This window comes from Rhinolophus sinicus, linkage group LG05 (assembly GCF_036562045.2).
Source record: "Rhinolophus sinicus isolate RSC01 linkage group LG05, ASM3656204v1, whole genome shotgun sequence".
NCBI classification, from domain to species: domain Eukaryota; kingdom Metazoa; phylum Chordata; class Mammalia; order Chiroptera; family Rhinolophidae; genus Rhinolophus; species Rhinolophus sinicus.
This window is the reverse complement of record NC_133755.1, coordinates 135,449,235-135,471,844: the sequence shown is the minus strand read 5'-3', so window position 1 is coordinate 135,471,844 and position 22,610 is coordinate 135,449,235. Positions and strand designations below refer to the sequence as shown.

Sequence of the window (22,610 nt, the reverse complement as noted above, 5' to 3'; positions counted from 1 at the left end):
TCTGGCTACTCCAAGGAAATCCCAAACCACCGGAAATTTTAGCATGCACCAAAGTCTTGCAATTTACAAATTTTGTTTGAAACCTCAGTCTTGTGTATGTTACATTCCAGCTGTTTAAAACAAACATATACATAGAAAGTGAAGCTACATCTTAGCTAGTTTATGTGATCTTATACTATTTCAACTACTTCATCAGGTTATGGAATTTTGATGATTGAAATTCTAATAATTTTTATTGGTTGTACCAAGTGCAGAGCACTATAAAGGGGATAGAAGAGATGTACTTATTAAGCTACCAAAAGCTGGATGCTAGGCATTTCCAAAAACATAGTCTCTAATGGTCAAAATAATCCTGTCAACTAAGCATTATTTTCCCAGTTTAACCTACAAATAATTGAGGCTCAGAAAAGTTTGATTAATGTTTGGAACCATGGTTTAAATCCAGCTGCTAATTCCAAAGCCCCCATTCTTTCTACTGACTTCATAATGCATTGTCCTCTTAAAGTTCTGGGTCACTTTTTTCAATTTTAGTTGTACTTTGTTTCTTTAGAGTTGTTGAATGAACCCTTTGGGTAAGAGCTCATTGTTCAATGATTCAAATGTAATTCAACTTTTTTAAGGAAGCTTCTCCCTGAATTTAGTATTAGAAGTAGTTAGACATTGTTTTAACCATTTTTAGATGGTAGGGCTTGGAATACAACAATAATATGAAAGATTACACCCCCTGGCTTTGAGATGTTGTTCCCTGTTTTTTATTTAGCCAACATAGAAAACACCTGTTCAGTATATACCCTGTTTGGTTATTTTGAACAAATTAACCAATTGAGTCAGTTAAAAACAAAACAAAACAAAGCAAAAACACCTATTAGAATGGCTAAAACCCAAAAAACTGATAATACCAAATGCTTGTAAGAATGTGAAACAATAAGAACTCTCATTCATTACTGGTGGAATGGAAAATGGTACAGCGACTTTGGAAGACAGCTTGGCAGGTTCTTATAAAGTTAACAGTTTTACCATACGATATAGCCATTGCCATCCTTGGTATTTACCCAAATGAGTTGAAAACATGTCCACACAAAAACCTGCACACAAACGTTTATGGCAGCTTTATTCATAATCGCCAAAAACTAGAAGAAACTAAGATGTCCTTTAAATGGTGAATGGGTAAACAAACTGTGGTACATCCATACAATGGAATATTATTCAGTGATTTAAAAAATAAGGTATCAAGACACAAAAAAGACACGGAGTAACCTTAAATGAATATTGCTTAGTGAAAGAAGCCAGTCTGAAGAGTCAATAGTCTATATGATGCCAACTATATGACATTTTGGAAAAGGCAAAACTGTGGATTTAGTAAACAAACAAACAAAAAACACACACAAAAAATCAGTGCTTGCCAGGGGTTAGAGAGAGGAGGAGGAGAGAGCAATGAATAGGTAGAATACCAGGGATTTTTAGGGCAGTGAAACAATTACATACATATTTTACTGTAATGGTGGGTATGTGACATTACCAAAGGAAAACTGTATCTTCTACTCACATCACTTCAGACACCAAACATGTGGGGATTTTCCCACACCAACCAATTCTCTAGTTCGCCAAACATCAAATGTGTGTCCTACAATTCAATTCTGACACTAACTACCCAAAGTTAGTGCAGAGCCCATAGGTTAAGGGTTCAGTTCCACAAGACTGCCCCCCACTTGATGCCAATCTCAAGTAGTGGATCCCAGGGAATCGCACTTAGGTCTGATTGGCTGTAAATCGGTGTTCCTATGAACTTGTCCTATAATGACTCACAAAACTCAGGGAAACACGTTTCTGGTGTATTATAAAAAATACAATAAAGGATACAAGTGAATAGATGAAAAGGTACATAGGGCAAGGTCCAGAAGGTTCCTTCTGTCCCTGTGGATTTGGGGTGTGTTACCCTCCCAGGACATAGATGTGTTTACCAACCCGGAAGCTCTCCGAATCCATTAGTTCCGGGACTTTTATGAAGGCTTCATCTTCATCAGACAGATATGATCAATTATTAACTCAATCTCCAGTCCCTCTCCCCTCTTCAGAGGATAGAAAGGGGGCTGAGAGTTCCATGCTTCTTTTTATTTTCTCCTTCTTCCGCCTCTCCCCCATCCTGGTCACTCAGGTTCAAGCCGTTGTTTCTCGGTCTAGTTGTGTAGGACACAGCTCCCTGGCGCATGCTGGTATTATGAGCCTTGTGCTCCCCCCGGCTGAGGCAGTCAGCCACCAGACATCGGTTAGCCGCTCACAGCAGCTTACGGTAGCCTGCGGCAGCACTCAGCATCCACAACAGCTCACAGCAGTTTACACCAACCTCCAGCTGCTCACCGCAGCCCAGCTGCAGCCCAGCTCCAGGGAGAACCTGTTGTTCACAATCTTAGCTATAGAGGGCACAGCTCACTGGCCCACGTGGGAATCAAATCGGTGACCTCAGCGTTAGGAGCGTAGCGCTCCAACCCCCTGAGCCACCGGGCCAGCCCCATGTTCCATGCTGCTAATCATGGCTTGGCCTCTCTGGTCACCAGGACCCATCCTGAAGCAATCCTGGAGCCCACCCAGAATCATCTCATTAGAACAAAAGACACTCCCATCACCCAGCAAGGGATTTAGGAGCTCTGTGTAAGATGCTCTTATCACTCCTGTGACTCAGGAAATTACAAAGGTTTTAAGAGTGCTGTGTCAGGAATTGGGGATTAAGACTAAATATTAGAACAAAAGATGCTCCAAGCACCCCTATCACTCAGGAAATTACAAGAGTTTTAGGAGCTCTGTGTTGGGAGAAAAGATCAAATATATATTTCTTATTATGTCATGGGTGGATACATGACATTATACTTTGAGCAAAACCCATAGGACTGTATAATACAAAGATGAACTTTAATGTAAACTCTTGTTAAAATGCTGTATCAATATTTGTTCTCCAATTGTGACTAATGTATCACACTAATGCAAGAAACTGTGGGCAGCAGAGAAAGAGAATTTTCTATATTATCTGCAAACCTAAAACTGCTCTAATAAAACAAAGTGCATTAATTATTTTTAAAGGAAAAAAAATTTTTAAATAGTCAATGAGGTCGGTTGTCAAACTGGGCAATGAAAAAATTAATGTAACATTTAACAAGAGGAGCTTAGGTACAGAAAGAACCTAATTAAATCATTGTTTAATAATCCATGTTTGATGAAAACTGTCTGCTATGAGACCCTATCAGAAGAAGCTAGACAGCCCATTAAGAATACAAAAGCTATGGAAGATGGTGGAATAGGTAAATGCTGTGCTTACCTACTCTCACAACGCAATTAAAATTACAACTAAACTACAAAACAACCATCATTGAGAATCACCTGAATTCTTGTTGAACCAAAGCCCTACAAATAAGGACATATAGAAGTTACCTGGAGACTGGTAGGAGGGGCAGAGATGCAGAACAGGCTGATTCCAAACCCATGTGTGACCATTAAAAATTGAGAGGGATATCTCAGCTGTGGTGATACGGTCCAGAGGAGTGAGGGGTCCCAGCCACACACCAGGTTCCCCAGCCCAGGGTTTCAGTGCCTAAGAGAAAAGTCCCCAGAATTTCTGCTTGTGAAGACCAGTGAAGGTTGTGGCTGAGTGAGATGGATGGCAGCTCCTTTTAAAGGGCCCATGTGCAGACTTACTCGTTGATGGACTCTCTCTCTCTCTGAGCTCCAGCACTGGGGCAGCAGCTGGAGAGGCAACAGGGACGTATGGGAGGAAACTGAGTTGTCTGGCTGCAGGAGGAGGGCTGGAGGGGCAGCTTTCTCCCGGACAACGGAGCTGTCAGAAGCCATTGTTTCTTTCTTGAGCCCCACCCCCTTCCCAGTGTTCAGACACAGGTGGCCACCATATCTGAGTCTCCATCATGCTGGCTGACATCATTCATTCACCATGACTCAGTGATTTTGAGACCCCATCCACCCAATTTTGGGCACACCCAAGCCACTTCCAGTGGCTTTTTCATACAAACCTTTCATGGCTCATGCTGCAGACTTTCCTAGGATCTCTCAAAAGTTTGCGGAACCCAAATAAGCAGCATCTGGCTTGAGCATGTCTCTTACCTCTGGCTGAGCAGCTCTAAGTCCGGCACTAGTGGCAGCTGGCTTTGGTTCAAGGCTTGGCCTCTCAAGGCACTTCCAGGCATGGCGTGGGTGGCAGTCATCTGCAGACTGCTTTGTGGCTCTTGCCAGCTGGCCCTGCATGGGGCACAGGCTGCACCTGAACTTAATCTGCAGTGCATTCCCTCCCAGGTGGCCCTGGGGCTGGCATACCCAGTGGCCAGCTTGAAAACGAGCTGTAGCATCACCCAGTCACCTCCAAGAATGACACACCCAAAGGGCAGATTGGGCAGGCACCAGAGCCCTACTGAGGCAGATCCTGCTCTGTAAGTTCAGCCCCTGTAACAAAACCTCTCCACTGTAGTTATGGCAAGTCCTCACAACCAATCAGCCTGCAGTTCAATCCCTTCCACTGATGGGCAAACAGCAACCAATGCTCAACTACAACAGGGAGGCACACACAACCCATATGAAGGACACACCTGGAGGGCGCAGCTCAGGTGACCTGGAAGACTGTGCCACTGAGTCCCACAGCACACCTACTACATAAGGCCACCCTACTAAGATTGGGAGACAGCAGCCCTACCTAATACATACAAACAAACACAGGGAGGCAGTCAAAATGGGGAGACAAAAAAACATGTTTCAAATAAAAGAACAGAACAAAGATCCAGAAAAAAGAACTAAACAAAATAGAGAAAAGCAATCTACCAAAAGCAGAGTTCAAACACTGGTTCTAAGGATACTCAGTGATCTCAGGGAAAACTTCAACAAAGAGATAGAAAACATTAAAATTGAGATAGAAAACATAAAAAAGAACCAGTCAGAAATAAAGAATACAGTAATAGAAATGAAGGATACATTAGAGGGAATCAACAGTAGATTAGATGAAGCAGAGGATTGAAAAAGTGATTTAGAAGATAAGGTATGAAAATAAACCCAAACAGAACAGCCAAAAGAAAAAATAATCCAAAAAAAGGAGGAGAGTTTAAGGGGACAGTGGGACAATATCAAGCATGCCAACATTCATATTATAGGGGAACCAGAAAGAGAAGAGAGATAGCAAGAAACTGAAAACCTATTTGAAGAAATAATGATGAAAAACTTCCCTAACCTGGTGAAGGAAATAAATACACAAGTCCAGAAAGCGCAGAGAGTCCAAATAAGATGAATCCAAAGAGGACCACATCAAGACACATCACAATTAAAATGTGAAAGTTTAAAGACAAAGAAAGAATCTTAAAAGCAGCAAGAGAAAAGCAGTTACCTATCGTGTTTCCCCAAAAATAAGACCCACCTGGACAATCAGCTCTAATGAGTCTTTTGGAGCAAAAATTAATATAAGACCCAGTCTTATTTTACTATAATATAAGACCAGGTCTTTAATATAATATAATACTGGGCCTTATATTAATTTTTGCTCCAAAAGACACATTAGAGCTGATTGTCCGGCTAGGTCTTATTTTCAGGGAAACAGGGTACAAGGGAGCTCCCATAAGACTGTCAGCTGATTTCTCAACAGAAACTTTACAGGCCAGAAGGGATTGGCAAGAAATATTCAAAGTGATGAAAACTAGGACCTACAACCAAGATTACTCTACCCAGCAAAACTATCATTTAGAATCGAAGGACAGATAAAGAGCTTCCCAGACAAGAAAAAGCTAAAGAAGTTCATCAACACCAAACCAGAATTACAAGGAATCTTAGAAGGACTTCTTTAAGACAAAAAAATAAATAAAAGAGAGAGAGAGAGAGAATCAAAACTATGAATAATAAAATGGCAATAACTACATGTGTATCAACAATTACTTTCAATGCAAATGGATTAAATGCTCCAATCAAAAGATAAGGGGGCTGGGGTGGCTGGTTAGCTCAGTTGGTTAGAGCACGGTGCTCTTAACAACAAGGTTGCTGGTTTGATCCCAGCATGGGCCACTGTGAGCTGGGGCCTCCACAACTAGATTGAAACAACTACTTGCCTTGGAGTTGATGGCTCCTGGAAAAACATACTTAAAAAAAAAAAAAAAAAAGATAAGGGAGCTGAATGGATACGAAAACAAGACCCTTACATATGCTGCCTACAAGAGGCTCACTTCAGATTGAAAGACACACACAGTCTGAAAGTAAAGGGATGGATAAAGATATTTCATGAAAATGGAAACAAACAAACAAACAAACAGATGGGGTAGCAATACTTATAGCAGACAAAATGGACTTTAAAACTAAGACTATAACAAGAGCCAAAGAAGGACCTAGTAATCCCACTTCTGGATATTTAACTGGGAATTTAACTGAATAAACCCAAAACGCTACTTCGAGGGGTCATGCTCATCTCAATGTTCATTGCAGCATTATTGACAATTGCCAAGATATGAAGGCAACCTGGGTGTTCCTGAATGGATGAATGGATAAAGAAGAGGTGGTACATATATACAATGGAGTATTACTCAGCCCCACAAAAGAATGAAATATTGCCATCTGTAATAACATGGATGGACCTAGAGGGTACTGTGCTGAGTGGAGTAAGTCAGACAGCAAATGACAAATGTCATATGATTTCACATATAAGTGAAATCTAAAAAACAAAATAAACAAACCAATATAACAGAAACAAACTCATAGATACAGAGAACATTCTGATGGTTGCCAGATGGGAGGGGAATTGAGGGTGGGTGAAAAAGGGGAAGGGATTAAGGACATATTGGTAATTACAAAACAGTCATGGGGATGTAAAGTACAGCATAGGGAATATAGTCAATAATATGATAATAACTATAGAGCTATATGGGTACTGTTGAATAACTATGATGTACACCTGAAACTAATATAATATTGTATGTTAGCTATATTTTAATAAAAATCTTAAAAAAAAGAAGAAGCTATAGTCTTCATACAATTAAAAGGAACAGTTGAAAGAAAGTCTATACTGATGTAAACCATGGGCAGATGTAGACAAAAAATATAATGCTACATACTTTTAAAACCAATGACTCCTCAGATCTTGTTTTATTTTCACAAAACTTATTCTATCTGAACTTTGAAATCACATCAGGTTTTGTTCAAACAATAAAAGCAAACTAGGATGCCAGTAGAGAAATAGAGGTAGACATAATTGTTTATGGCAATCTAAGCTGTACTAGCCAGAGTTTTTGTAGAGGAGACTAGCTGCCCTATATATTGTTATTTATGCCTCATATACTTTTCATTCTATACTTCTGTGCAAGTTACCTCCTTGCATCATATTAGTTTTCAAATAGTGCTCAGAATCTTCAATCATGACCAGCAGGAGGAGACCAAGGAGCCTAAGTCATTCCCAAACCCGAGTTTTTGTGTCTAGAATTCTTCTTCTGAACTTTATAGAGCTAGTATTCATATATCAGTGATAAAGAATTTAAATATAAATTTATGCTTTTAAACCTTAGAAGGGTTATAGTGAAGTATTTAGGTTTGGTTCAGTCTCCTCTATCTATGGAACATAGACTCAGAGATAACACAAGCTCTACCAAAGGCCAGGACTCAAGTCTTACGATATCGAATCCAGTGCTCTTTCAGTAAAAGTATGCAATCTTTACACTATCTAAATGCCTTACAGTATCCTGTCAGGCTAGGTAAGGTGCGAATGTGTCCTTAACAGCTGACACCAGAACATACCTCTGGAGTCGGGCTTTCCCATCTGCAAAAGCCAAAACCTGAGCTTTACTATTGTAATAAATATGTTTTAAAATTATAAAAATTAACATATAATCATTGCAGAACATTTAGCAAGAGAAGCAGCAGGAAGGAAGCAGGAGGTGTTGGAAGAAGAGAGGTAGAGGAAGGAAGGAAGAAAGGAAGACGAAGGAAGGAAGGGAGGAAGGAAGGAAGGGAGGAAGGAAGGAAGGAAGGAAGGAAGGAAGGAAGGAAAAAAGGAAGGAAAAAAGGAATGTATAGAAGGAGGAATGAAACAGAAAAATCATTTACAATCTCACCACTCTGAGGTAAGGAATATAAGCATTTTAGTGTTTACCATCCTGGGCGATTTGTAATATTCTATATACACTTGTAACTTGCCTTTTTCTATTTAACCTCTTTCCATGGGAGACAGTAATAGCTAGAGTTAAAAGGTGGCAGAACCTGTGTAGCTAGCGGATGAGAGTCCAAGCTCTGGAACTAGACTGCCTGGTTTATATCCTGGTTCAGCTTCTCGCCAGCTGTGTGACCCTGAGCAGGCTACTCAACCTCTCTTACCTCAGCTTCTCCTCTATAAAATAGAGATAAAAATAGTAACTGATTTTTCATAGGGTCCATTGTGAAGATTCAATGGCTTAATATATCTAAAACACTTATAACAGTGCCTGGCACAAAGTACACTCTGTATCAGGGGCAGTAAACTTATTCCGTAAAGAGCCAGATAGTAAATATTTAGAGCTTTGCAGGGTCATATGGTTTCTGTTCCAACTCCTCAATGCTATCTTTTTGTACAAAAGCAGCTAGAAATGAATAAGGTAGCTGGGTTCCAATTAAACTTTATGGACACTGAATTTGAATTTCATATAATTTTCATGTCATGAAATAGTCTTTTGATTTTTTTCAACTATTAAAAAACTGTAAAGACAATTTTAGTTGACGGGCTGTACAAAAATAGGCAGTGGGCTGGGCCCTTTGGGCCACAGTTTGCTGACCTCTGTTCTATATAATTAACAGACATTATTATGTTTCTATTATCTTTCTATAAATTATTTTTAATAGCTGCTTAGAACAAGATTTTTTGGATGTCTTATAATTTACTTAGTCCCCTATGGTTAGAATTTAGGTTATTTCCAATATTCATTACTATAGGTCACTTTCCAATGAATATCCATGCAAAATATTTGTGCACATTTTTATTATATCTACATCTTAAAATGTATTTAGTGGTAGCTACAAAATGGCTACAGAGCATCTCAAAAGAAACAGACTCTGATGAAGTAGCCTTGAAAACTAATCTTGTATAGTTTAGCAAATTTCAAACATGTTAGAGAAGGGGCTTTATAAGTATAACATATATTCATATACATAGAACTTACCATGTACCATGTGCCATTCTAAGCTATATGCTGGGGGTGCCAAAAAACGTATACACATTTTAAGAGATGTTATCTATGCTCAAGCAGTAGTTCGCCATAATCAGAAGTGTCTGGACGCTGAAGAGCACCTCTTATAATTGGAGAAGTCAAACATGACTTGTACTCATCTTTTGTTATCGGTATATATTGAGTATTACAATTTTAATAGTTTTTTTCTTTCTTAAAATGTGTATAGTTTTTTGGCACTATATATATGTTAAGAAAGGAAAAAACTGTATTAATTTTAATACTCAATATACACCGATAAAAGATGAATACAAGTCACGTTTGACTTCTGCAATTATACAAAGTGCTCAAAGTGGATATGTGGATACACATATGCACACACCCACATAGTCATTTAGTCTTTAAAACAATCCTATGCAATAGTGGTACAATCATCACTAGCAGCAGCAGCAGCCCCATAGTACAAAAGAGAAAACCGAGGCATAGAAAAAGCTAACTCCCTCCAGGTCACACAGCTAGCTGGTAACAGAGGCAGGATTCAAACTGGGTCTCCCCAGCACTATAGCCCATGATCTTGGACGCTATGCTGAACTGCCTCTCTACTGGTGAGATTTGGCAACTGTGCACTTCTGGATACTCACTTTATAATGTACCTGTGGTCTTTTTTACATTTAGATCATGTTTGCCATGCATGAGTGACCTCATCCTCTAACAATAGGACAAATTCTATCCTACAATGAGACACTTTGGGTGGAAACTGTGAATGCCCATCTAACCTTCCTCTTTTGTCCTCCAAACCCTCCCCTCATGCCAACTCTTCATTAATTTGCCCTGTATTTCTTACCCCAAATAGTTGTCCTCTATAAACAATAAAGATTGATTGGAGCATACTTTCATATCTTGTTTTCCAATTTATGGTCCCAAATCTACCAAATTTACATGGCAAACCCGGTGGAGCTTCGCTTACAGTGCAGGGCCCTACAACGCCGTGGGAATGCAAATTTCAGATAAATACCCACCTTCTTTGAAAACAAAACGGTGGCTTGTGTCAAAAGTCTCTCCGGCGTGGCCCCTGCAGCAAGCAGGGCTGGCTTGCTCTGGCCCCCGGCGGGTCCCCGAGGGCGGTGTCCTGCGTCTGTGCGGACCTAATGGCCAGCCTTCGCCGCCAGGCTCGTAAGCGAGTGAGCGCTCTCCCGGCCCTTGCCCGCTCCTGCGGAGCTACGGGCGACTGTCCCAGAAAGGAGTTATGCGATGAGGCGTTGGACTTTGAGGGGAAACGAAGATTCTAGCTCTCATTTCTCCCCCTTATTCCTCTCCCTACTGGGACTCTATTGCTTGAGTTATCCCCTTGCGGATGAGCGGCCAGTGCCGCTGCTGCCACGATGCCGGCCGCCCCCCACTCGTGTCCAAACAAGGACAATCGAGAAGTATAGAGGAAACGAGGAAAGCAATAAGAGGGTGTTTCAAACTGAGCACGGTGGTACCGACGTGGCGGTAGAGTTGGAAGAGACAGGCGAGGAGTCCTGGCCGAGGCCCCGGGCTCCGCCCGCCGGGGGCGCCGGGGCGCTGGGCGCGTGCGCGGTGCGGCCCCAGCCCCAGCCGCCGCCGCCGCGATGCCTATTTTAGTCAAAGCCGCTGCGGGCGCCGGGACCCGGCACGCGCCGAGGAGCCTAGCGACCCACCAATCCGCCGAGGCTTTCGCGTCGGGCTCCCGTCGAGCCGCCGAGACCGTGTCCTCCGCGCCCCACCGCTGCTGCCCCAAACTTTGGCCAGCGCGGACCAGGCTCGGTGCCAGGGACAAGCCAGGTAAGGAGCGGGAGGCGCAACTGCAGCCCGCTGCCCCCGCAAGCCTGGCTATTTGCAGCAACGCGCTCCTGGGGGCTAAATCGGGAAGCGAAAGTTGGATCCCGGCTCTGCTGGGAGCAACTTTGGCTGCTCCGGCAGCAGCTGCCCGTTCTCTGCGCCTCGGCCACCGGGAGCCCCGCCTTCTCCTCGCTGGCCGCACCCTTTCAGGGTTCCCAGTCCTTGGAAGCCGCCCTTCTCCGCGGGTCTGGGTGCCGAGGCCACACACCTTCAAGTGTCAGCTGCCGCAACTCGGGTCTGGCAGCGCCAACGTCCCCGGAGCTCGGCCCCCATCGGGCCGGTTCCCGCGCTCTGCCTCGGGCAAACCCGGTCAGCTCCGCCTCTCCTTTCCCCGCTGGACTCCCGGGGCTCACTACCCCCGAACCCACTACGGCCCCTCCTTCCCCGCTGTAGGGCCGCCAGGTCCCGCGTGGAGGAGGTGCACGGTGTCGTCCCCCCCACCCCCACCCCGGCCCGGGGCTGTGAGTGCGAGGTAGGGCACGGCGCTAAGAGTACATCCCTCCTGGCTCGAGAGCTCCGGGTCAAAAACAGTTGACACTGACCTTCCTCCTTTAAGGAGCCAGGTGAGCGGGGCCCCTGGGGGTCGTAGATGGTTAGAGAATCCGAGATCTTCGCCACTATCCCTCCGCAAACCCCTTTCTAAGGCTTTGGGTAACGGATTTGTTGGCCAGACAAGTCCCAGAAACTGCTTGCCTTTGAAGCAAGAAGTGCAAAAAGACTCTTGGCGACGTAATGTCCTTTGCCGTTCCGAAATGTACAAAGGTTCGGTCAAAATTATAGAATGAATTGAATACGTCTAGTAGCACGACTTTTGCTCATTGCTGTTATGTTTCTCGTTTTTGTAGTTTGGTGAAGGGTTAAGGTTAGTTTCACCATTTAGCTATTTAGCTCTGCAAATACCTATTTGAAAACCAAAAGATAAAAAGAACTTTACTAGAACAGGGAATTTAAGGAATTAGTATCCAGGGAACTAATAGGAGAAAGAAAATTTTTCTTAATTTAGTCAATATTAATCTGAACGTTTACCAATTTATCAGTCTAATCTTCCTCATTAGACCCATTCATTCTCTGTATAAGGATAGTTCAGTGTGAATCACTTGAATCCACTAATAGGTATGCAAGGAAGTTGAAACTGGTAAGATCCTATCAATATTTATTGACAATAGGTGACTGGCATTTCAAAATAGATATATAGATACATATACATAGAAAAATAATAGACAATAAACGTACAAAACTAAGTAATAAATTGTATATAATAAATATATAATGTTAATTATTATACAGCACAATAAATACATATACAAATTAAATATGTAGACTGTATGTATGTACATCTTTAATAAGGTGTAGTGTATCAAAATATGTTGTAAGATGATCCCACCTTTTAAAATTTCGTATTATTTCCTGGTTCTTGGGTCAGTATGATCGCAGTTTTCCTATCATTTCTCTTGGACCAGAAACTGGTACTTTTAATGCTACTTGAAGAACTTTTAAAAGCCTGAAATTGAACTGCAGTGGATTAGTTGGCAACACAGGTATAATTGGGTAGATGTGGGAGGGGGAGTATGTATTCATTAGCTTATTATATAAATGTGTATTAGAGACACAAGCTATTAAAACTTGAAGAGGTTTCAGAGACCATCTAGTCTACCTGCCTTTAGTCCAGCCACATCTGTTCCTAGGAAGAAGCGGACCCAGGCACAGACTTTTCCCTGGCTTATGTGGCTCTCTGGGGCTTGTTTGGACGTTGATTCTCTCAACCTCAGGAAGGATACTCCCTTTCCCGTCTTTACTACTGAGGTTTGGGGAGACTGAAAAGTGATTTCTAACGGTGTTCCTCATTGTTTGTGTCCCTTTGATATGGCTTTCACCTCTGCCTCTGGCATCTTCTACAGAGGCTAAGCCTTGGATATACATAAATGAATATGACATTGCTCCTACCTCATGGGGAGCATAGAGTAGTTAGAAGAACAAATAGGACAACAGGAGTGAAAGCACATTCTAAAGTGCAGTAGAAATGGTAGTTAATTGTTAGCTTATGTAATGCTAGTACATAAACTGACACAGACATTAGCTTACGAGTGATAGAGGACATTTAATATCATTCTCCGTCCTGCAGAAATTATGAGATTAATTCTGATTTGGTTCTTGAAAGCAAACTTTTGTGTAAGTAGAGTTATTAAAATAATGATGCCTAATCAACTATTTCTCTTATATTTATGAGCTATTTCAGAATTATGTGAAGAGATCTTTAATTGACTTTAATCATTTCATTCACTTTTGTAAGTTTGTGTGTGTATGTTTTTTTATCATTTTAAGAGACGTGGAATTTTCACATTTGTGTAATGACATACTTTAAAAATGCCTAGCCTGTCCCAATTATTCTACCACCTAAAGCCTTTATGTGTGATAAAAAAAAATTAATGGGAAAGTATGGTTAATTGCATGACCTTATTTGGAAAGAAATATATATTTCTAAATTAAATTTAAAGGTACATTCATCTCCCCATTTGGAATTCTTTTCCTGAAACAGAATAATTCATATATTCTGTAAATCTACATAGTTTTTGTAAGACCAATTTGTATAATTAATAATAGAAAGAGTTTTTTAAGTATCAGAGACAAGTAATACAGTTAGAAAGTAGTGCCACTTTGTGTGAAATATATATTCTTTGAAATATATTTGCTACAGACTTTAATATTAAATAGTTAAATGTATATTCATAACTGTTCCTACATCTAAGTAAAATGAAAGTTTACTATTTTTCAATTTGTGAGATGCAACCAACTAGGATTTTTATGGGAAAGAAAGTAGGGATTTAAATTAGACACTAAGAGAAAGAGTAAATGTTATATCTCTGTGTGTATATAAAAATGATGATAGTAATGTATTTATTATGTGCATAAATGATAATGTAAAATGTATATATGTATGATGCAGTGATTTCATGATAATATAAAAATAGAGCCTTCCAAATATCCTAAGCCTTCAAATAGTAAATATGAGAGTGTTGAGTTTTTTTGAAAGTATTTAAAAAATCAGTTTTTCCAGTTATTTTTTTCTCTGTTTGGATTCACTGTCACTAGAAGAAATATGATGGAAGACTATACCAAATAACTTTGCAGTTGCTATGGTTTATGAACATTGGTGATTATCTTTTGGACTAGTTAATTCCATCATTCCTCTCTCTCCTACCTTCATGTATGTTTATATACAGATATATAGATATTACAGATATATAGAGAGATAGGTATACATATATACAAATATATAAGAATAGTGTACTATGCTAAGTATTATATATATTTTATTTCATTTAATGATAAAGTCAAATGTTAATCATAAAATCAAATGAGGTATTATTATCATCATGTAAAAGATAAGGAAATTGATACATTTAATATATGACAAAGCTGGGATTTGGACCGAGGTCTGTCTAATTTATAAGCACCAGAGTAATCTATTTACCAACAATTAGTTCACAGAAATAATTTTGGTATACCATCTATAGGGGCAATAAGATACATCTGCTATTTTTATGATTGTCCTTTTGTTTATTTGTTTTTACAGGAATTTTCAAGATGAATTATACCGAATCCAGCCCATTAGCACAATCAACTGCAATAGGTTTTACACCTGAGCTAGAAAGTATTATACCTGTGCCTGCCAATGAGACCACTTGTGAAAACTGGAGAGAGATACATCATCTAGTTTTTCATGTAGCAAATATTTGTTTTGCAATTGGGTTGGTTATTCCAACTACTCTTCACCTCCATATGATTCTTCTTAGGGGGATGTTAACTGTAGGTAAGATACCTAACTGGATACCTATATGTAACTCGATTCGGATCAGCTTTGCATTGGGAGCTTCAGAGAATTCCTTGTCAGGTCTATAGCATACCAAAAATATGTCTTTGTTACCAAATTAGCAGTATATCAAGTAACTTAGAACATAGGCCTTCACATGTCATACTTCTCCCTTACATACTTTAGATAAACCTTTGTATGTTTTCATATGTTGTTTAGATTTTCCAGATACCAGAAAATCCATTCTTGTGTAAGAGTGTGGACTTTGGAGCCAGATTGTGTGATTTGAATCCTGGTTTCACTTGCTTACTTGAATCCTGGTTATACTCGCTTACTGTGTAACTGGGGCAAGTGATTTAACCTTTCTATACCTCAGTTTCCCTGCGTGTCAAATAAGGGTAAAAATAATACCACCTCCTGGGATTGTGAGAATTAAATGATTGTGTGTGTGTGTGTGTGTGTGTGTGTGTGTGTGTGTGTACACATTTGACTAATAGTGCCTGGCACATAGTAAGTACTATATAGTCTTAAATATTATTAATTGAATAGGCATTTACTTGCAGGGGCCAGCAAAGCACCATTGAGAGCAAGATCAATTACCCAGATACAATAGTTCAAGTCTCTTTTTGGGGGCCCCAATAACCCTGATGAAGCAGATTAAATTGATTAATATCAAAATACTAAAACAATTGAATTATTATTTTAGTCAGTGATTCTTGACAAATTACTCTCTGTAATTCTTTCCCTAATGATTCATTTATTCAATGCATTTTTGAGCACCTGTAATGTATCAGAGAAAAATTGAAGATGGCATTCTCCATCCTTGAGAAAGACACTCTTTGGGAGGCCAGAGAGGAACAGATGGGTAGTCACATGTGATGTGCGCACAGTGCCAGGGAGAAATGGAGAGAGTGACAGGCTTAGCAGGAAGATGGAGCAAGGTCCCACTGAGGAAAAGACATTGGAGCTGGCTTTTGGAAGATGAGCAGGATTTCTTTGAGTGTGGGCGTGTGTGGTATCCAGGTAAAAGTCACAGAGGAGCTGGAAATTCAGCGTACTGAGGAAGAATAAAGAGTAGTTCATTGTGCCTGAAATATATGAAATATGACATGGAATGGCCGAAGAAGAGGCTGGAAGGGTAACTAGAAGGTAGCTTGTGGGACTTCTGTCTGTTATTTCTGAAAAAGATAAGGATTGTAGCAGGAGGAGCCGTGTTGAATTAAAAACAAACAAACAAAAACAACACTTTATCAAAACCAGAAGCTAATTATGAATTTGAAGACAGGGTTTTGGAGGTGGAATGCACCAAGGATACCATTTAGTCCAACTTTATAAATGAAGAAACTGAGGCCTAGAGAAGTTAAATGACTATCCAAAACTAAGGCGGGAAAGTGGCCTAACCAGTTCTACACTTCAGCTCCTCCAGCTTCCCAGTCAGCCCTTCCATTATTGTTTCTTTGTCTCCTTTAAGTAATAATATTTTAAATTTCTTCAGAATTTGCTATGAAATATTATTTAAAGAACATTTAAAGTTTTACATTTTATGCTGTTATTCAGCATAAAATGTCCCAAATTATTCTGATGAAATAAAATATTACAAATGAATAACTTTTTAACATGAAAGGTTAGCTTTTGTGTGTGTGTGTCATTGATACATTTGAATCATATTGATAATTTTATTTTAAATTAAAAATGTGAACTCTCTCACCATAAAATTGATATTAAAAAAACTTGATATTGGGGCGGCTGGTTAGCTCAGTTGGTTAGAGCGTGGTGCTCTTAACAACAAGGTTGCCAGTTCGATCCCCACATGGGCCACTGTGAGCTGCACCCTCCACAATTAGATTGAAACAACTACTGACTTGTAGCTGATGGGTCCTGGAAAAACACACTTTAAAAAAATTTAAAAAAAGTTAAAAAAAAAGAAGAAATTAAAAAAAATCTTGATATTTTATCTAAAGTAAGAGAATTGATAAGAAAAATAGGAAGATTTCCATAGATGAATGGATAATTACCAAGTGAAAATTCAGATGGCTGGAAGATTTTGGTAAAATATTCAAGCTCACCAATAATCATGGAAATGCAAAATATACAAAAGTCGTTACTATCAAATTAAGAGTTTTCAAATTTTATGGTACGGACAACTTGATACTGGCATTCCCAACTAGTATGATTATTAATTTGTTAGAAAGGTTTTAGAAAACAATTCTTCAATGTCATCAAAAGCTATAAAGTTCACTCCCTTGACTGACTGTCAGGTAATCTATCCTAAGCAAACAGTCACAAAACAGTTCAATTTTTATATATAAAGATATTTGGGTACTTATCAAAAATTACACCTCAAACAAATCTCATCTGTCCACCAGTAGGGAGATGATTAAATAAATTATGCTTTAATCAGTTACAATCATTAAAAACTAAATACATGAAGAGTTTTAATGAATGAGAAAATTACTACAATAAGTAAAAGAGTAGGTTTTAAAATTACAGTAGTTTTGTCATCAGGTAAAAATGCATAAAGACTGTAAGAAAGTATTAAATATCAGTAGTGGTTTTCTTTAAGTAGTAGAATTATGGATGTTTTTCCCCTTTTAAAAGTACTTTCTAACTTTACAAATATTCTGCATCAAAGCATGTTTTTCTTTTTTTTTTTTGCTAATCAGACGAAAAACAACACGAAACTTAATGGGATGTTTGACTTAGGTTATTTCTAAAATTTGTTTATTTTAGATACAAGGGATAAGTTTATTAAGCTTCATGGTGATGCTATTCGAACCATCTAACATGTTCACTTTGTTATTCAACAGGATGTACCCTTTATATCATCTGGGCCACGCTCTACCGATGTGCCTTGGATATCATGATCTGGAACTCTGTGTTCCTTGGTGTCAACATTTTGCATCTTTCATATCTTTTGTACAAGAAAAGACCGGTAATTACTAAAAATTAATTAATGAGGAAGAAATTTTAAAGCTAAAAAGCTTGTAAAGTATTTTGTTCAGAACTGAGAATGAACATCTAACATGTTTAGTCCATTTAATATCATTTCTATGAAGATGAGACTTTCTGTTTATATATGCCTGAAAGTGAAACATTTGAATACCATGAAATGTGTAAAACTTTTTAAATCATCAGGGCAATTTGGACGAGAGAACATGAGCGTATTCTCTCTTTTTAGTCACATAAGTTCATTATTTCTTTTGTCTATCGATATTCAAATGCCACTTGGGAATATCTTTGCCTAGTTATAAAATTAATTATTCATTGGAAACCTTCATGAACATATTAGTTATTTACAAATAGTTCATGCTGTTTTTATCATGGAAATTTTTTAATTTAATGTCTTTTTATCTTATGCAAAAATATTCTTTTAAGGAAATCACCATTTTCGATGAGTTGTCACCAAAACATTAGGATTTAACTTTTTCTTTTCAACTCTTGATTTATCTTGCTTGGTCTTACCAAGAACAAAAAGATGGAAATAGAATAGGAAAACAGCCTGGCTCCAAGAAATCACTCCATACATGTTTACTGACTGTCCAAGGCACACACAAAAATATTCAGTGAAGTAAAAGATACAGTGCTTGCCATAATCTTATGTTCAAGGCCAGAAATGCATGTAGCAAACTATTAGAAAACAAGACAATTCATAGGAAATTACAATTTGAATGATACAAATGTAATAGGCATTCTACTGTATCGTAACCTCATCAAACATTGTAGCACAGTCTGTTTTGCCTACTGTACCCTGTTTCCCCGAAAATAAGACCTAGCCAGACAATCAACTTTAATGTGTCTTTTGGAGCAAATATTAAGACCTGCTATTATATTATATTATATTATATTATATTATATTATATTATATTATATTATATTATATTCTTTATATCTGGTCTTATAGTAAAATAAGACCGGGTCTTATATAAATTTTTGCTCCAAAAGATGCATTAGAGCTGCTTGTCTGGCTAGGTCTTATTTTCAGGGAAACACGGAATTAGTTTTCTGTAGGTTATACTGTGTCACACACCTGAAAACCTTAGGGATATGTGAAAGCAACAGGTTCTTTTCCTCATCCACCTTATGTATTGACTCTGGCATTTGTGTGTCAGCTGTGATTCTATTCCGTGTGTCTTCATTTCTGGGTCTCTGCTGAAGCAGCAGGTTCTGTTTGGACATGCATTCTCATAGCAGAGAGGAAAGTACAAGAGAACAAAAGAGAAACACCGAGTGTCTCTTAAAACTCCTACCCAGAAGGGGCATATGTCAATTCTGCTCACATTTCATTGGTCAAAGTAAGTGGCTTGGCTATGCCTGATAACGTGGGGGTGCAATGGGGTAAGGGGATGTATAATCCTTTTATAGGGGGTGGAAACAGCAAATAGTTGGGAATAGTATTATCTGCCACACTTACTGTTATATTCCTTGTTCCTGTCAACTATGACTGGCACATAATAGGTGCTCAACAAAACATTTAATGAGTGGATGCTTTCAAAGAGAAGAATTAAGAGTGCTTCATGAAGGAATTAGGACTCGAGCTAAGACTTGCAGGGTGAATAGGTTATGAATATCAGTCAATAGATTCTTTGGTTCATATGTCCATTACTGTGCCACATTGGCTAGTGTGCATGCTGGAAGTAGGAATAATTATTTTAAACACTCATTACCAGCTAGCTCTCTGAAGGGAAAGAGGTAGGTGGTAGTAGTAGTGGGCATTACAGTTTCTGAATATCAGAACTCGCTAGAACCCTAAGTTTTGAACATAAGGTTCAGACGTTGTTGATGTGGGAGCACCAAGTAAGTAAATCACTTAGTATCTGTGATTTTGTTTCTTCTCGGACTGTAACGTACTTTTTTGAAAAACATAAATGCTGATTCTTCATTAAAATGAAACAGCAGGACAAGAAGAGTGTTGCCAAGGCTGCAGTGACGTGAACAGCTTTCATCACCTGGGTCTATAAACTGCATAGTGTGACTGCCACAGATTTCATTGGGATGGGCAAGCACTTGAACCTAAAAGTTCATTGACATGCAGTACAGTTTTCCCAGACTAATGCTGGGCCCAAAGGTGGGGCATGACCTGGGCCTTGGGTAGTCTGACAACAGAGGTGATTGAGCCATTCTGTTTTTCTCTTCCTCCGGTAGCCAGCCTTACTTGCCAGTGGGTTCTCTATTCTACAGAATTTATTTTAGCTTATGATAAAACTACACTGCAACCTTTTGCACTCTTCACTTTGCTGCAGAATAAATAAATGAGAAGCAATGATTGCAGCTGTGGATGTTTGTTTTCCTATATTGATGCATTAAATGATAATTACATGTAGATAAAATGCTTAATGTATTTTCATAAATGTATTTCCACATTGATTCCTATTTTGTGCGTTTATTTTCTTGCTACAATATTTCAAAGTTAGTGTAATTTCTTTCTGTGGAACAAAAGTGCACTAAAAACTAAAAGTTTTAGTGGTATTTATAGAAAATGCTAAGCTTGGGAAGGTGAATCTGTGACAATGTCCACAACCTCCACAGTTGCTTTATAGCACGTAGGGAGAGATGTGATCAATAGTGCAAATCTTCCTCATATGTTCTTAGTTCAGTTGAAGGACAAAAGTGCCCTTTTAGCATCTGAACTTATATCACTGCTTATTCTCTGTGTAAGATTCCATTGACTAAAATACAGAAGGGCAATGGTATGTGTTGCAAATTTTTTTATTCTTGAAACTGTATTGAGACCACAGAAGCCAATGTTTCAGTGTCGCAGTGTTAGTATAGCATCTCATCATTGCTGCATTTCAGGTAAAGATTGAAAAGGAACTCAATGGCATCTACCGGCGATTGTTTGAACCACTTCGAGTGCCTCCAGATTTGTTCAGAAGATTGACTGGACAGTTTTGCATGATCCAAGCCTTGAAAAAGGGCCAGACTTATGCTGCAGAGGATAAAACCTCAGTGGACGACCGTCTGAGTATTCTCCTGAAGGGAAAGTAAGTGCCCTATGGAAATTGAAATTCCCAGTTTGCCTTGAATCTTCTCATGGCCTCTGGATAGGAAATGAATAGGGAATATTGCCAAATAATGGAGGAAGCAGTCACAGAATTTGTTAGTGGTGGACCTTCATTTTGTGACTGCGTTTTGGAATGCCACAGAACAATATGTTAAAGTTACGTAGAATTTCCTGCTCTGAATCTTATTGATGTCAGGATTTTCAGTTGTGAACACTTTAAACCTTTTTTGACCTTTTATTTAAAGTTAATGAGTCAAAATTGAAGTAGGTTTAAATTAGGCATTATAATTCAAGATGCTTGTGTACGTTTCAGAGGTGTTTGTTTATTTTTTGAATATCACAAATGTAACTTCTAGGAATGTCCATTTCTGGGGAGAGAGCTAGTGTATATTGTTCTGGAATAATTGTTACTACCACCCTTTTTCTCTCAAACGTGTCTGAGCTTGAGTAATAAATCATATGGTCACTCTGGATATAAGAGCAATGATACGCATTGGAAGTCATATGTTTATGGAAAAACTAAAATTGTTTTTTTCTTATTGTTGGTGAAATTTATTTTGAAATAAATACTTGTCTTCACAAAGTTTTTTTAATTATGTCAGTCATCAATGGAGTCTTTAAAACTTGAATACAAAATATAAACCCATAAGATTATAGAGATTTTAAGGTTTGTCATGTTATTTGTGAAATATTATGTGTTTATTAACATTAATTTCTGTTATCAGAATGAAGGTCTCCTATCGAGGACATTTTCTGCATAACATTTACCCCTGTGCCTTTATAGATTCTCCTGAATTTAGATCAACTCAGATGCACAAAGGTGAAAAATTCCAGGTATGTTTTTTTTTTATTTATTTTTAATTGAGGTATAATTGACATATAACATTATATTAGTTTCAGAACAACATAACGATTCGACATTTGTATATGTTGCAAAATGATTACACCAATAAGTCTAGTTAACATTCATAATTATACATAGTTATAATCTTTTTTTCTTGTGATGAGAACTTTTAAAATCTGGCATGGTTTTTAAGAAGATTGAAACTAGTTTATGTCTCATTAAAATCCAAAGGATATTAATAGACAAGCGGCCATGATTTATTGAAAAAAGAGGTTACTATGTGGTATAGTACGATCCCATTTTTGTAAAACTTAAATAAAATATTATGTCTGTGTGCACAAAAAGAGGTCTAAAAAGATATATCCTAATTTTGCCATAGTGTTGACACTGTTATTTCTGGTTTGTAAGTTTTATTGCTTTTTTGTTTTCTTTCTTTTTGCTTATTTGAGTTTTCACACTTTTTCCATAGAAAACATCTAATGCTTTCATTATGAAAAAAAAAAAAAAAGAAAATATCATTTGTGAATAATCAATGTTCCTAAAACATCGAATTGGTTACTTCTTTGGGGAAAAACAGAAAACTGGCTTTGCCCTGGAAACTTATTTTGTTAATCCTTATGAAAAATCTAATCACTTTACTCTTTTATATTTAATGAATATCTTTAAGGGCAAAGGATGAAGTATTTCATTGTTATAGCAATTTGAATGTGGACTACACAGCATGATTCTTTTTGTATCTTAAAAAATAATTGCTACATGATGTAGCACTTTGTTGTAATTCTTTCTGTAACTACCCAGACCTCCTGTTTTATTCCCCTCATTATGGTAGGAAAGTAACCAAGAAAATGGTTGACAGCTTTAGTCTCAGCCTCTAGATAGACAGCAGTGAGGAAATATCCTCGGAACAGGGTTGCTTATGAGCAAGACAGTAAACCT

General features: G+C 38.4%; 1 protein-coding gene and 1 long non-coding RNA gene across 8 annotated transcripts in view; one reads left to right on the top strand and one right to left on the bottom strand.

Moving 5' to 3' along the window:
• The window catches only part of LOC109449098 (uncharacterized), a 133,723-nt gene extending 123,100 nt beyond the window's left edge, over positions 1-10,623 (bottom strand). For all 6 annotated transcript variants that reach the window (XR_012496699.1, XR_012496701.1, XR_012496698.1 and 3 more), the window contains exon 1: positions 10,175-10,623. This is a non-coding gene — a long non-coding RNA (uncharacterized LOC109449098). The remainder of the gene's footprint in view (positions 1-10,174) is intronic.
• Positions 10,624-10,720: 97 nt separating this feature from the next.
• Positions 10,721-22,610, top strand: part of POPDC1 (popeye domain cAMP effector 1) — a 36,339-nt gene continuing 24,449 nt past the window's right edge. The window contains exons 1-6 of one of the 2 annotated variants that reach the window (XM_019734999.2): positions 10,803-10,961; positions 11,412-11,581; positions 14,593-14,829; positions 17,637-17,761; positions 20,623-20,810; positions 21,556-21,664. In XM_019734999.2, the coding sequence (XP_019590558.1) occupies positions 14,604-14,829; positions 17,637-17,761; positions 20,623-20,810; positions 21,556-21,664 (648 nt within the window). In that variant the 5' untranslated portion in view covers positions 10,803-10,961; positions 11,412-11,581; positions 14,593-14,603. Of the gene's footprint in view, positions 10,962-11,411; positions 11,582-14,592; positions 14,830-17,636; positions 17,762-20,622; positions 20,811-21,555; positions 21,665-22,610 lie in introns of both variants that reach the window. The other variant, XM_019734998.2, reaches the window with a different exon arrangement.